The 14,783-nt window shown below is 52.9% G+C and overlaps 6 protein-coding genes across 6 annotated transcripts; 2 read left to right on the forward strand and 4 right to left on the reverse strand.

Annotated features, from left to right (window-relative positions):
• Positions 1-324: 324 nt before the first annotated feature.
• PV08_09802 (uncharacterized protein) lies at positions 325-2,169 on the reverse strand (the record flags this gene model as incomplete). The annotated part of the gene is made up of 1 exon (XM_016384118.1): positions 325-2,169. One exon carries the CDS (start codon positions 2,167-2,169, stop codon positions 325-327), a length of 1,845 nt encoding a protein of 614 aa, XP_016232741.1.
• A 2,234-nt stretch (positions 2,170-4,403) lies between these two features.
• On the reverse strand, positions 4,404-5,323 carry PV08_09803 (40S ribosomal protein S0; the record flags this gene model as incomplete). The annotated part of the gene is made up of 2 exons (XM_016384119.1): positions 4,404-5,094; positions 5,151-5,323. 2 exons carry the CDS (start codon positions 5,321-5,323, stop codon positions 4,404-4,406), a joined length of 864 nt encoding a protein of 287 aa, XP_016232742.1.
• Positions 5,324-5,597: 274 nt separating this feature from the next.
• PV08_09804 (ribosomal protein S15) lies at positions 5,598-6,579 on the forward strand (the record flags this gene model as incomplete). The annotated part of the gene is made up of 2 exons (XM_016384120.1): positions 5,598-5,643; positions 5,693-6,579. The coding sequence occupies 2 exons, from the start codon at positions 5,598-5,600 to the stop codon at positions 6,577-6,579; spliced, it is 933 nt and encodes a 310-aa protein (XP_016232743.1).
• A 788-nt stretch (positions 6,580-7,367) lies between these two features.
• On the forward strand, positions 7,368-8,690 carry PV08_09805 (uncharacterized protein; the record flags this gene model as incomplete). Its single annotated transcript, XM_016384121.1, has 4 exons — positions 7,368-7,528; positions 7,603-7,612; positions 7,741-7,785; positions 7,905-8,690. The coding sequence occupies 4 exons, from the start codon at positions 7,368-7,370 to the stop codon at positions 8,688-8,690; spliced, it is 1,002 nt and encodes a 333-aa protein (XP_016232744.1).
• Positions 8,691-8,911: 221 nt separating this feature from the next.
• Positions 8,912-10,486, reverse strand: PV08_09806 (uncharacterized protein; the record flags this gene model as incomplete). Its single annotated transcript, XM_016384122.1, has 2 exons — positions 8,912-10,375; positions 10,451-10,486. 2 exons carry the CDS (start codon positions 10,484-10,486, stop codon positions 8,912-8,914), a joined length of 1,500 nt encoding a protein of 499 aa, XP_016232745.1.
• A 1,181-nt stretch (positions 10,487-11,667) lies between these two features.
• PV08_09807 (uncharacterized protein) lies at positions 11,668-13,516 on the reverse strand (the record flags this gene model as incomplete). Its single annotated transcript, XM_016384123.1, has 2 exons — positions 11,668-13,426; positions 13,482-13,516. The coding sequence occupies 2 exons, from the start codon at positions 13,514-13,516 to the stop codon at positions 11,668-11,670; spliced, it is 1,794 nt and encodes a 597-aa protein (XP_016232746.1).
• Positions 13,517-14,783: the final 1,267 nt, after the last annotated feature.

Consider the following 14,783-nt stretch of genomic DNA (forward strand, 5'->3'; position numbering starts at 1 on the left):
GGGTATCGTCTCGAGACGCTAATACCCTTGACGGTATCGGTTCGAGGGGCCCTGTACGAGGCCGTACACCCTCGAACCCTATATAGTCTGACAGCCCCCTAGAACCCCTCGTAGAATGACAAGTTCTCTTTGACAATCACAGAAACTAAGAGGTGCCCTTCACGTCGCTACGATTACATATCACTACTGCCCACGTACCTTCGAAATCGAGTTTGGGACCCTGGTATTATTTTCATCGTACAGAGATCTCAAAGACCATAATCTTGTTTCGTGATCCATTCTTATTATTTGCTCAAACATCCCAATTACCCAACAAGATCCTCGTCAATCTTCTTTCAGACCCGTGCTAGATGGACGAGGGTCAGAGGCGGCAGTGCTGATAGTATCAGACGCCTTGGCAGAGGGTAGCTCGCCTCTTCCATCTGTTGGCGACTGGGTAAGGGCAGCGTCAGTATCGTTGAGGACATTTTGCGGATGTTCGTGATCACTGATTGCAGGAAATGCTGAGCTATTCGAGACGACAGTGCTGGATTTTCGAGCTTGGACATGATGATGAATGTCCGACGTGTGGACCGCAAAATTAACCGTCTTGGTTCGACCAGTTTGGAAGATCGAAGTCGGCACATCGTCTGTTGTGTCTGCGGTGGACGCCTTATCAGATTTGAGCTGTGGCCCAAACGTTGGATTCCGCTTCAAGCAATACTTTTTCTTCTTGTAAGTCTGCCACCATGTAGTGTTATCGTCACGAATATGCGGAAATAGGTCCCACTTGTCCATGCTCTCCTCTTCGGCGCTGCTGAGAGCGAGCCACGCATAAAGATCTTGGCGCCTCGTTGACCGTTCTCTTCCTTTGGGAGGCGGGCCACTCGACCACGTCGACGGGGCTGTCTCGATGAACTCATAGGATGCGGGCCACTCGCAAATTTCGGCTTTCAAACGTGAACCAATCCAGCATTCCCGCAGTGTTACTGGCTCAGAGGACGATGCGTTCTCATCGGCTAAACTCTGCCGCTCTGACCCCGCCAGTCCTCTGTAAAGATACTTCCTCGCCCACGCTTGAAGTGTACTGACCCATCTTGAGTCGTCGCAAGAGAATTTGAGGACCAGCAACAGCGTTGGTAATACGATGAGGACAACAGTGTACAGCTGGCTAGCCAAGTCTGCCATGCCAATTGCCACGATATGGACTGCAAAGGCAAGCCAGCCAATTGATCGTATAACAAAATACATTCGCGGATGCAACAGGCTTGGGCCCTCAACGAACAGCGATGGTGGAAAGAGCAGTTCTTGTGGCATCCAGAACGTGACAGCTTTTGAGTCTGTCTGGATGATGAGGACTTTGGTCGGGGTTCCAGTCCATTCATAATCCGGGTCTTTGAAATTGCTTGGATCGAATCTCGGATGTTTGATCGGCGCTTCTGGACTCAAGGCTCTTGCCTGCTGCTCTGCATGTTTTGGTGGGATAGAGTCTTGTCGAGAAGCACCGAGTCGTCCTATGACACCCCCGTTGGTATGTTGACCTGGGGAATGGCTCCACCCCTTTCGCTTACTTTGCTCTTTTTCCCTCCTTTTCGCGTCTAATTGAAGCAGCCATGCCCGCCTTGCGGCTTCATAAGTGCCCTCTGGTGGGGCTGATTTTGCCTTCTTTACGACCTCGTCAATTCTGGCGTCCACTCCAGCTCTTTGCTGCCCTACAACGTACACCCGGACGAGTATTGAGATATCCATAGCCAAGGCATTGGCAAAGCCGTACCAGTCTTTTGATAAAATGGTCAAGGCAATCAGAAATCCATTGAAAATGAGGCTGATAAGCAACGCGATGATGGTATCCTTCCACTTTGACCTCGGGGGAGTGACCTTCCATATCACGAAGCTTCGAGTGGTTTCGAAATCTTGAGACAACATCCATCTTGTCAACCAGGCGGACAAATCAGTCGTATGGATACCTTGCGAGATGTTGTAGAGATGCCAACCCGCAGCCTTGTTGGTAATTTGGTTGCCCGCAATGACGAACGCCCCGAGTATTGGTAAATACTCAAGGTAGGCGTTTTTGACGAGGCGCCCTACGGCACCGTTGACCTCGTCTGCCCCAAGGAGGGTGACTAGACCGAGGGCGTCTATCTCGAATGGTGACCAGTTGTGTACAGACTCCCATAGCGCCCATGTCATGATGAAGGTCTGTGCTTGGAATCCTCCGCAGTGCTCTTTCTGGCCCCTTGGGTCTGGCTAGGTGAGGACCGTCCCGAGCTCAAAGCTTGATCAGGCTGTGACAGAGGGATGGACCATTTGCGGGCAAGCACCTATTCTGGGTTGAATGCCCTTAGTACTTTAAGACCTCGTTCTTAGAAACCACAATTGAGAGAATAGTAGTGTAGCAATTGGTGGTGATTGATACACGACCTTTCTTTTCGAGAAGAGAGTTGATCGAGGGAGTTTATGAAAGTTGAGTCTGCAGCATCGGTTTCAGCTTTCAGCCTCCGGCTGCTGGCAAGCTAATCACTAGCGAGGGTTGTGAGCGCATTGAAGCAAAGGTGGCTGGGCTAGCCTACCGGCCCTCCAGCCTAAGGCGCCCTGCCGGGGGCCTGATAGGCGCTTGTTGGTTCATGAGGCTGTCGTCGATTGGTCTATCTGAGGCTTGAACGCCTCGTACGGGAGTACCTTGGTACTAATTTCGTTCTAGACCGGGGCGAAAAGCGGGGTTCCTCTCCCTGAACATGAAACAACATCTTCTTCTAAACATCGGCCCATAACGCGGTGTGGACATATAACGCATACACCATATAGTCATCATCATCATCATCATTGATGACGTTTTGTTTTGCTTTGCTTTTCCTTCTATTAACCTAGCCGGGTCTGACTTGTCTCGTGAGATATATGGCTATGAGACTCACGAGGTTGGCAGTTAAGTGGAAACAATGGGCAGACTTTCTAAGCGGTGCAGCGAAAACCGTGTGCTGATGAAGCTCGAAGCTCTCGATAGCCTTGAAAACAGGATATCAATTCCTGCAGGAGAGCCAACATCAACAACTCGTTCTGAGGACATCAACTCGTAGCGTCGATGATGCATCTTCACGCTCTTTCTTTGTTGATACGAAGTAGCAGCGACTCCTGGAGTGAACCTCCTAGCACTGCCACGTTGAGGACACAAGAAAGGACGAGCACTGGCCTCCTTTGAGCATCTGCCTCAATGTCTCAGGCGGATCAAAGAGTGAGTGTACTTTGGAGACCGCCATGGTCTTTTGTGCTCATTGTATGCAAAGCAATCATGCTGGAGTCTCAGATTGACTGTCTGGTGAAGAGTGCCTGCTTTGTCCAGGAGGAGATGTATAAGTACTACTCATTTGGACTCCAGGACCATTTCTCATATCATCACCAACGACAAGCTCGTCCGTCAAAAGAGCCTTCGAAATCAACCGTCACCCGAACGTACAAACCTCGAGAATCATGTCACGCAACGCGGCTAGTCCGATGGACGCAGAGCTGGACTCGAGCATCACCACGACACAACATCGAGAACCCAATCCTCCTTCAAACCCCCGGACGACTTTGGCTGACATCCCGACTGACAAAGAGCGCCGCACGACCTGTTCTGGCTGCTTCCAATCTGTCCGACATGGCGAGAGAGGACGTCTCTGCGGCCAATACTACTGCCTTGACTGTTATCGACAACTGCATTGATGAGTGGCTCTCTCAAGACCAGCGAACACATTCAAGAAGAGTTACACCGACACGATGTTTGGCATTCATCCAGGCATTAACACATCACCATGGACGCGTCTCTCTCTTACATGGATTTTGTGGACCAGTCATCGATAAATGGACACAACATGAAACGGTATACTTCAGTTCTGGGGGTGATGAGGTTTGAGCACGCTGGCTGGCATCAGCGACATACTACTCCCGTCGCACAGACGAGGATTTGGGTGTTTGGATTGGAGATTTTGCAGTTTCTCGATCTGATTGTTTGACATGGACTCAGGGCAATGAGGAAGGGTACGACATGCAGGACATGTATGAAAGCAGGAATTGAACAGAAGCGTCAATGTGCAGTTGCAGTTTTTCTCGTCTTTTTTGTCATCTATTTCATCCCTTTCCCGAATATGCTTAGTGACACACGTATCACAAGACTGGGCAACGGTTAAGTACATTCCCTTCATCTCCAGCACAGGGCTTTCCCTCTCCCGAGAAGAACGAGTAATCCCAGTCGAGTATCTTTCCCTCATGAGTGCCGTCAACTTTTGGCCTTGTGTAACGCGAATAGCAAAGTAGCAAGCAGATCGTGGTTGAAAGGGTCCCGTGCATAGAGAGTGAGATGGAAGATGTAATGTCGGCTTTTTTCTAGGGTGGAAATGCTGCAGATGCTGCATTCACGCACATCGAACCTCTTGGAACGTCGCAGCCTCTTACCAGCCGGCAGTGGTGGCAGCGCCAGTGGTAGTCTCTTGGGCCCAGTCACCGCCACCGGTGCCAGGGTCGTTCCAGTTGGCATCGGCCTGAGGAGCACCCTCAATGCCTGGCGCAGCACCCGACTCTCCTGCCCAGTCGGCGTTGTCGGTAAAGCCACGGTCAACAGCGGCGGGGCCAGCCTCATCAGCACCGGGTTGCTTCTCCTCCTCCTTCTGCTCCTCAGATTCGGGATCACGGTAGAAGTACAGATCGACCACAACGTCCCAGTCAACCTCGCGGTTGGCAAGGGTGCCTCGGAGACGGAGCACCTCACGAGCCAACAACCACCAGACGAGACCGATGGCATGACGACCCTTGTTGTTGGTGGGGATGGCAACGTCGACGAATTCCGTTGGAGAGTCGGTGTCGCAGAGAGCAATGACCGGGATGTTGACGTAGGAAGCCTCCTTGATGGCTTGGGCGTCGGTGCGAGGATCGGTAACGATGATCAAGCGGGGTTCCTTGAACGAGCGGGTGATGTAGTTGGTGAAGTTACCAGGGGTGAAACGACCAGCGATGGCGACGGCTCCGGTGTGAGCAGCGAACTTGAGGACAGCTCGTTGACCGTAGGGACGAGCGGAAATGACACAGATGTCGGCTGGGTTGTCGACCGCCGCGATAATGCGGGCAGCAAGAACAATCTTCTCCCTGCGCAACTGCAGTCAGTAAGGCTGCTCGAATACTCTTCCCGAGGGTTCTATTACCAAGTCTTGGAGATGTTGATCACGTTGACACCGTCTGGTCGAGTCTTCCAGAGGTATGGCTCCATGTGCACCTGCAAGTTCTTAGATCCCAAGTGGCATTGTGCCGCCAGGAGCATTTCAATGTCCTGGGACGTAGGGTTGAAGATAGCGGGAAGGTTAGATGGGCTCGCCATGTTTGCGACGGTGGTTTGCGACTTGGATCGAGTGAGTTCGTAAAGGAATGGCAAGCTGAAGAAGAGCAAACTGCGATTGTCGATGGCCGGCTACATTGTAGGAGACTTCGTGCGACAAATTTCCGCCAAGATTTTAAGACACTTGGCCACTTTTGGGTTAGGGTCTTTCGGAGCCGGAGTTTTGTTTTTGCGAAGGGAAGGTCCCGAAGTTCTTCAAAGTATTTCGTCCAGGGTTACTGTACGAGACAGTTGCTGCCACCAGACCAAAGCAACAATGCCTCCACGCGCATTACCCGCCGGGGTAAGCAGCGTGTTCAACTGTGAGTAGGGTACTTCAATTGGCAGAACTCCATTGACTAAAGCTTCTAGTGACGAGCCTCCTTCAGAGCTTGCCTGCGGCATCACGGAATCAAGTCTTCACAAAATGTTCCACGTGCCTTTTTTCCACCACAGCCCCGTTGGATGCGAAAAGAGCAAAGAAACGAAAAGTCAGGAAGCATAAACACATCGATCCATATCGGGTAGCTCAGGCTCGACAAAGGAAGTCCGCAAATCTAGCTCGACAAAAGGTGCTGGAAGAGGAACGAAGACTTGCTTTAGGCGATCCCATCAGATCACGGCCAACGCCCTTCGTCAATTCGCTCCGCGCTCGAGGGCCTCTTCAGACTCTAAAGGGAGATTATCTGAACTACTTTTTGAAAAAGGACGACGTGGACAAATCATTGGAGTATTCACGATGGCTTACCGAGCCTCTCCCACAAGAGAATGCCATCCCAGGACAAGCGGAAGAGTTCCAGAAGAAGATACAGGAGCATGTAGCTTCTCATGAAAATGCGTCCAAAGCTTTGTTGGCGATCGCCGATCTCGAAAATTCTAGCAGCAAGGACAGACTTCGCATCAACATTCAAAGATGCATTGAAGAATTTGGTCGACACAACACCGACTCGGTCATACCACCTAAACCTCAAAGTCTGCATTCAAAAGCACCGAGCACATTGAAGCGGCGAGTTGGCGCTGATACCGGCTCTCCTGAGGTCCAAATAGCCATCATGACCGCCAAAATCAATGTGCTAGCAGATAATTTGCACCACAACGACAAGAACAATAAACGAGGTCTACGACTGCTGGTTCACAAGAGACAGAAGCTGATGGCTTATCTGAGGCGGGAAGATAGAGGAGGACCTCGGTGGCAAAACGTTGTCGACAAACTTGGCTTGAATGATGCCATGTGGAAGGGCGAGATCAGCTTGCCTTGATATGATAAACTCGTCGGGGCAGGAGTCTTGTACACTAACATGTCACCAACACTGCATGCACTTGTTGAGCTGCTGTAGATTTCACCAAAAGGGTCATTTTCCTTGACGCATCCTACTTCCACATGATCCCTAGTTTGTGAGCGCGACATTGGTTATTGACTCCTTGTGTCATTTTGCTATCCACCGTCACCGATCTCATCGAACAGAAGACAAGGACTACTACCATCTTGTCTCAAGTGCCAATTCGCAACCAAGGGCCGAACCAATCTCCGTTTTCACTCTAGCAGGCCAGATGTTGCGGAGACGAAACGTGAATACCTGGGTATAAATGGCTGGTTGCACGGTGTTGGCACTCATTTAACCTTGGACAGACCACTACTAGCTTCGTATAGATCGCCTGTTCTGTTTCCTACAATTGCATTTCTAAGCATGAAAGACTCATGGAATCGAGATCTACCACCGTATTCGTCGCTGTCTTGGTAATCATCTCTTCAGGCACCACATTCTCCAAAGCCTAAAAGTAGCTTTACGCTTGCACGAACGAGAAGCCGGAGAAGTGTTTAACCCGGCCACTGACGACACCGGAACGGGCACCGGGATGGCATGGGTTTCTAATTCCAAGAAGTTTGCTACACAGATATATGCTTCGGCTACTGGTCGGTAAAGCCAGAGTCTTACTCGAGGATTCTGATATATAGTCCGTAGGGACTCCTCCTGGTGCTGCTGAAGTGTCGTACGTACAGGTTTACAGCCCTGGCCCACTCACAGACATCTACTTCCATCCCATCATGGCTGCCGTCACCACAAAATCCCTCTACAACTCACTCGGCTTGACTCACAACGTCAGCAAGACATCCTCGGGCTCAGAGGTCCACAGCTACACATCTGACTTGGGGCCTGAGACACCCATATTGACGCTGATCCATGGCTATCCTCAATCAGCATATGAGTGAGTGTCATTCACCCTAGACCCGGGCACATTGTTACGAGAATGTTGCTGACAGTGACGGCGACCTTGTACAGATGGCGCAAGGTGAGCATCAGCAAATACCCCAGACACATCCCTCTATGAATCCCAATAGGCTCGCGCAACGTGCCGCTGTTCCAGGGCATTCTCTATGTTTATGTGTCGCATCTAACAGTGATTTTTGGACTACATAGGTCGTGCCGATTCTCAAAGGCAAGGTTTCCCTCTTCGTTCCTGAAGTGAGTGAAGACCCGGCACTCCACCCTCCTCCCTCTCTGTCTCTCTCGCGCTCTTTTTTGGCCCCGTAAAGTTACATGAACCATAAAGACTGATGGTATGATATCTTAACAACATCAAGCTCCCCGGCTACGGCATCTCAACACCTATCAAAGACAAAGACGCAAACACCAAACGCGCCGTGGGCACGGCACTTCTGGAAGCTCTCGCTTCAGTCTTCAACACCGAAACGTCGGAAAGACCCCGTAGGGTGATCCTGGGAGGCCACGACCGCGGGGCGCGCATCTGTCACCGCCTCGCGGTTGACTTTTCGCACTCGTCTCCATCGCCGTACTCCAAGCTCAAGTTGACCGTCGTTGGCACCGTACTTCTCGACATCGTCCCCACGCTCGCACAGTGGGCCGCATTCGCCGACCCGGCCATCTGCCAGGGCTACTTCCACTGGCCTCTCCTCGCCAATGCCGACATGGCAGTCGAGATCATCTCCGCGTACGGCGGGGCGCGGTGGTGCAGAGAAGGACATTTACGCATCAGTGGTCCGAACCCAGAGTCGACCGTGAGGATATCTTCGGACGGCGCACTGGACGTGTACGCCGAGCTATTCGACAACAGGGAAAGCCTGTATTATTCAGCGCTCGACTATGCTGCCGGCGCGGCGCCAGAGGCCACCGAGCAGAGACAGGACCAGGAGGGGGGTAGGAAAGTGGGTGTGCCGATTCTGGTCATGTTCTCCAAGGCAAAGCTGGGATCCAGAATCGACGTCGCAGACGTCTGGAAGGATTGGGTATCCGAGGGTGTCGACTACCAGGGTGTCGGGGTCGGTGAAGGGTACGGTCACTATTTGCCCGAAGAGGCGTATGATATCATCGTGCCGAAGATTGAGGAGTTTCTTAAGAAGGTGACATGATGATATCTACCAGTGTAAGTACTAGGTAGGTAGGTAGTAGTACCTATAGGTGTTCAAAGTTGGTGTTGCGTTGTGCTATGTGAATCTCCATCTCCCACCTCCACCTCAACCTCAACATCGATATACCTCCGTCTGAGAAAGCGCTAAACTCAAACATCAATCATGAAAGTGCAAGTAGATCACGCAAGAGGCTTTTAGGAACATAGTTGGGCATAGCAACATCAGACTATGCCCAACTTCTCCAGCACCTTCGCCACACCCACTGCCTTTTCCTCGCCGAAGCGGCCCGTCACTATCTGGATGTTCACCGGCAGCCCCTGCACCACCCCATCGTCCCAGAGCTCCTGGTACATTTTATAGTTAAAGTCGTCCGAGAAGCCTCTCGTCTGGGCCCCGTGCGCTTTCCACTCGTCGTTCCGCCGCGGGTCGTCCAGGACGTAATCAACATTACTCGCCGGCATGGTCAAGGCACTGTAATCCAGCATGTTCCACAGCGCGGTGTAGCCCACGTACTGCTGGCTCTTGACCCAGACCTTGGGCCGCATGCCCACCCAGGGGGTCACGGGCATGATGAGGGCGTCGATGCCGGACTCGGTCCACCTGTCCAGGTACGCCTTTTTGTACTCGTGGATCTGATCGCCCAGTTCCATTCGTTCCTCCGGACCCAAATACGTCTCTTCCGTGCCCACCAGCATCCCCTGGATGAGAGGCTCGTCGGCCATCTTACACAGCCCCTCGAACCGCCTGCCGCCGTCCGCGAGCACACCCTTGACCCAGAGATCGTAGTAGGCGCGCTGGTGGTCGCTCGCGTCCCACTCGACCACCTCGTGGCCTGCTTGCTTCAGCCTCTCGACCACGTCGCGCACGGCCCTGGCAATGGGCGGATGCGGCTTGACCGCGCCGTCGTCGACGATCCACGCGATCCGCAGCCGCTCCTTGTTCTGGACCTGCTCGTCCAGCTCCGACCGCCAAGGTATAGGTAAGATGCCCGGGTTGGCGTTCCAGGGGTCCTGGCTCAGATACGCCTCCATGAACAGCTCGATGCTTCCGAGTGAATTGCTCATCGGCCCCGCCACTGGACGGATGATGTATTTTTGGTCTTTCGAGCTCTCCTTGTTTGGCACGCGGCCCACGCTGGGACATAACCCGTACAGGCCCTGCAGTGCCGCGGGGATGCGTATACTTCCACCTATGTCGGTGCCGATACCCAACACGCTCCCTCGGGCCCCCACGAGCGCGCCCTCACCGCCCGAACTACCGCCGCTTATCAGCGCCCTGTGTAACGAGTTCACGCTCTGGCCCCAGACGTGGTTGTAGCTGTCGCTCATCATGAGACTCTGGGGCACGTTCGTCTTGCAGTACACTATCGCTCCCAGGGCGCGGTACTGTTGGACCGTGAGCTCGTCGGCCTCGGCAGGTTGCCCTACCAGGCCGACCCAGCCCAGCGTCGTGTCGTGCCCGCGCACGATATGGTTGTCCTTGAGCGAAAGTGGGATGCCGTGGAGCGGACCAACAAATTCCCCCGTGTCGGCGTACCAGCGGTCAAGGTCGCGAGCTTGAGAGATGGCCTCTTCGAACATGAGTTCCGTGCAGCAGTTGACAAGCTGTGTGGCGAGAGCGGCGCGTTTGCAAAAGGCGCGCACGACGTCCTCGCAGCTCCACGAGCCGTCTTCGTACCGTCGGAGCTGTATAGAGCATGCGGGTTAGCACGATCATTATGGTGTTTGTCGGTGCTCTGTATGTGCGAAGGATGGGCTTACAATTTTCCGAGCACCGATCGTCGAGGTTATCTCCATCTCCTGAGGCGTAAGTAGACCACATCTCTCGATTACATAGCGGCTGTCCTGCAATGCGGCGGTATAGGTTAGCTATTGCTGCTACTGTATCACCGACCGAGAGGACCGCGAGCAACGAGGACGCCCCCTCTCCCGTCGCACGCAACAAAATTTGGGGCACTCTTGCTTTCCAACCCTGGGAAAATTTGTAGTCCTCGCCCTAGGGGTCGAAGCGACAGCGAACACCTTGACTGCCTGTGGCCATATTCTCGATGATCGAGAAATAATGGACAGAGGGATTGAGTACTTTTATCGCACTTACTTTAAAATCAGGCGGGATGGACTTCAATCGCCATTCGTCAGGTATGGCTGAAAGCTGGGCCTGACGACGTTGTAGAGCCGTCTCTTTCCAATGCGGGAAAGAACCCATGATCGCCTATACAGCCTTTGCTGTACTCGTATATGTTTAATTCGGCTCAGAAATGGCAGAGCTTTCAGAATGCGTTGACAAGACTATCGTACCGTTGGCGGCAAGATAAGGGCATGCCCCGATGGTCGGGGTTTCGAACGAGGAGCGCGGTCGACGACGCCGTAAATATAATAAATACTCTCAATGATGCAATATAGGAAGATCTTTGCACGGTGGATCAGGGATGATGATACACACAACACTCAGCGTCTTGGTGCGTGCGGAAGATCCTGATAAAGCATCGATATCTCGCGATTGAGGTGGTGGGTCTTTTTTTCTTTTTGACGCGATGCAGATAGAACTTTCTTTACATAACTACAGTAGGTACATTGCACCTACGGGAGATACGCAAGACACTACCCCTTCTCGCGTCCCCTTATCGCCGTCCCTGAAAGCAAGCGCTATGCCCTGTAGAATAAGCCTGGGATTCAATGCACCGGTCACGCCACCGATCTGGGCATCTTCCACACACAAAGTTCAGATAGTGATAAGTCATCCCGCACAGGACCAGACCAATGGATACATATAGTGACACTGGAATCTCACCGCCTGTTGAACTTCGGTAGAACGCTCATGCCACTGAAAACCCGGTGTGATTCACAGAAAGCACAAACACTGTACAGATGCAAAGAAGAGACATGTCATTATTCATTATTCAAGAGAGCAGCGAGAGATCGAGCAACCTGAGGGCCTCGTATTGTTCTTCATGTCAACCACGCACTATCCTCCTCAGTCATGGAGACCTCTCGACAGCTGTCCAGCTTCGTTTCCCAGGACTCTTGTCTCGATGCGTTGATTCACCACCCCAGAGCCCCCGTTGACTCGAACTTCGCACAGGTAGTCTATCTGCCTGCCAGGTCGGTTCCTCTCGAATGCTGCTAGACGTACTGCCCGTCTGGACACTCAGACTTCCTCCTGTTTCGCTGGAATCGGCAACTTCGTCTCGAGTGTAAATGGTTCCTTTCTGCCAAAGCCCGGTTGAGGGTTGTTCCTCGGTGCTTGCTGGGTCAGCAGCATGGGATCTCTGGCTCTGGCTTCTAGTCACAAGCGCTCCATGAGAGCCGCGATGGTGTGTCAAAGACTCCCCCAAAGAGAATCCCTCCGGGGAGTCTGCACCGACGGCCCGACGGCTGGCAAACGCAGGCGATTTACCGAGTCGTGGTGAGTTCAGGCCGAGGGGGTTTGAGCCAGCTCGCAAATGTTCCGTCGAAGCGATGATCTTCATTTCATACTCATCAGCGATACTGAGGTCTAGCGAACCTCTGCGTCGAGAAGGCGACATGGACGAGCCCTCATCTTCTTGTCGCGGCGTCCGAACTGCCATGGTCAGTGAAGCCGTGGCTACAGCGTGCAGAGCAGGGGCACCGGTAAGGATTCTGATGAGGGCGTTGCAACCTGCTTGATGGGTGACTAGGACAAGGACCAAATCCTCGTCTTCCTTGCCTTCATCGTCTTGCTCGGCGGCTTCTTTTTCATAATGTTCAATCATCTTCTGCAAGCCATTTCGAAATCTTCGATGCATATTACCCCATTCTTCGTCGAATGGGCCGCCGTCGCCCCATTGCAGAGGTTCGGCTTCACTGTCCCAGTCGTGATCAATTGTCACGCACCCGTCCCGGGCATGGGCGACATAGCCTGGAGGAATCTTGTCCGATGAACCCATTGCATAGGTGGGTACCGGTGCACTATAGCCAGCGGGATGCTTCTGAAAGTTTCTGTTTAGGAGTCTGGCACCATTGGCAAGTTCTGTCCCAAATGAAATGTTCCGCGACCGCTTCGGAAAGGAGTGACCAGCGGCGGCCATCGCTCTCAATCCAGTTTTTTCTTGCACAGGCACCGAAGTAGCCTCGCTTTCCTTCTCTTCCCAATCGACGGCCGGGAGGTCATAGGTCAAGGATGCGGAGAAGTCAGCACCTTTGATCTCTTCCTGTGGCACTTGAAGGGCCATCTTTGCTTCTGAAACCATCACTGCTGTGGGCGGGGGAAGGGCAGATTCGAAGTAGGTCCGAGACTGCCATTCTCCGAGGAAAGAATCTATACGCAGCCGACATGTATTATAGCCCAGCCTATTTGTATGTACAGGCTCGCGACTTGTGGTGCGCTGCAGGGATGAGCTATCAGCCTCATGAGAATCTGGTGCGGCCTCCTCCTCGGCGAGTAGGCTGGCCCTTGAGGAACGCTGCCGGGGCCTCAGTCGTGGGCGAATGTGATTCTGAGGATGTTGGATGCCAGCGCCAATGGCTATAGCGGTCTGGACGCAGCGCAGGTATGGCGACGAATGTATGATGATCTTCCGCCTCTTGTGAGGACGGTCTTGTGTCGCATCCTCCCTGTATTCCGCACTCTGCGTATCCAGATTGTGTAGCTCGTTATTGATTCTTACACCGAGCGTCTGTGATTGTATCCAGCCACCATAGGAGAGGGGAGTATCAAAGGGTTTTTCGGCCGTTGAAGCCCAATTCCGATCGGCTTGATCGAGGCGGGCGCCATGTCTAGACCAGGGTGTCAGCGACGTCGTTTCTTCATGTGAATGGGGAGAGGGTGTACCTAGTGATGATGATGACCGCCGGCTGTTTGCCCATGTCGCAAGAATGTGGCACTGCGTTCAAACGATCCCACAGAGGAAGTAGAGGACGCGGAGGCAGAGTTGGCACAGGCGCAGGCACAGGCGGACGGAGAAGCCAAAGCCGTGAGTGAGCCACTCTCGAAGCACAATAGTCTACAGACAGGGAAGCATCAGGACAACACCCACATGCTGCAGAGTGAGTCGAGTGATCAACAATGGCTACCGGTATATCTCAATCTCAGCCTATGTGGCTATGCAAAATTCAGTCATGCTGAAGCCCGCGAAAAATATGAAGTCAACGCCCGCAAACTCTCGTACCCCATAAAAAGTTGGCACGAACAACGAGCAGCAAAGGAGCGGTCCGCGTGCCATTTCGGTCGACGCCAGCCAGAGACTGGGGGAGCCAATTCAGGCATCACAATGACACCGAGCGCGCCACGGGAAAAGCGTGTTCTGCCCGTAAGACGGAGAACTGCATACAAGACAATGCGATTGTCCCCGATAGTAGCCACCTTGACGGCGCCATGTCGCTCAGCACTGGATTCACCACCAATGTATATCCATGTTGGTTGATGTCCTCTTCCTACGATCGCGGACGAACGCCCGTGGGAGAGAAATCAGCGCACAAGCAAACCATCCGATCTTTCAGGGCCGTTGTCACTGCCATTGCGCTCGAGTAATTCGAGTAATACTGTAGTGCAATGGCGAGAGATGCATCCAAACGGATCGCGTATCCAGCATCCCTACCACGGTAAACGACTCTCCAGCAAGCTTGGTGGCCTCCCAGGCTCCCACATCCGACGACAAACATCGCCAGCACAATCTCCAGGGTGGTCCCTCCAGACTACAGTGCGGCCTCGTAACGGGCCAGCGAAAATGTCTACACTTCGAATTTTGAGTCCTATTCCTGATTCGTAGCTTTTCCTCAGCATCAAGGGGTTTCGGCTGGGTTTCATGGTCTGAGTGAGAAGAGACGGCTCGATGAGCTTGAAGACGCTGAGCACGCCGAGATATGCTTGAGAGGTACTACGTACCACTGGAATGCTAGCGCTGCCTCTTCATATAAACCGTATGTTCTTCGACGTGCTGGGCACTCTGTGGAGTGTATCCATACTACTCTTTTTGCTGTCCACAGCGGGCAGAGCAACTTTACGCGCATTCCTTCAAGCATTAAAGCAGCTCAAAGACCCAAGTGCCGGTTTCAGATCCATTTAAGTATGATATTGTACGCAGCATCTTGGTCGGTGCATTTTCCAAATCCACACGACCGTCGGCCGGCAATC

This window comes from Exophiala spinifera, assembly GCF_000836115.1.
Source record: "Exophiala spinifera strain CBS 89968 unplaced genomic scaffold supercont1.7, whole genome shotgun sequence".
Lineage (NCBI taxonomy): Eukaryota > Fungi > Ascomycota > Eurotiomycetes > Chaetothyriales > Herpotrichiellaceae > Exophiala > Exophiala spinifera.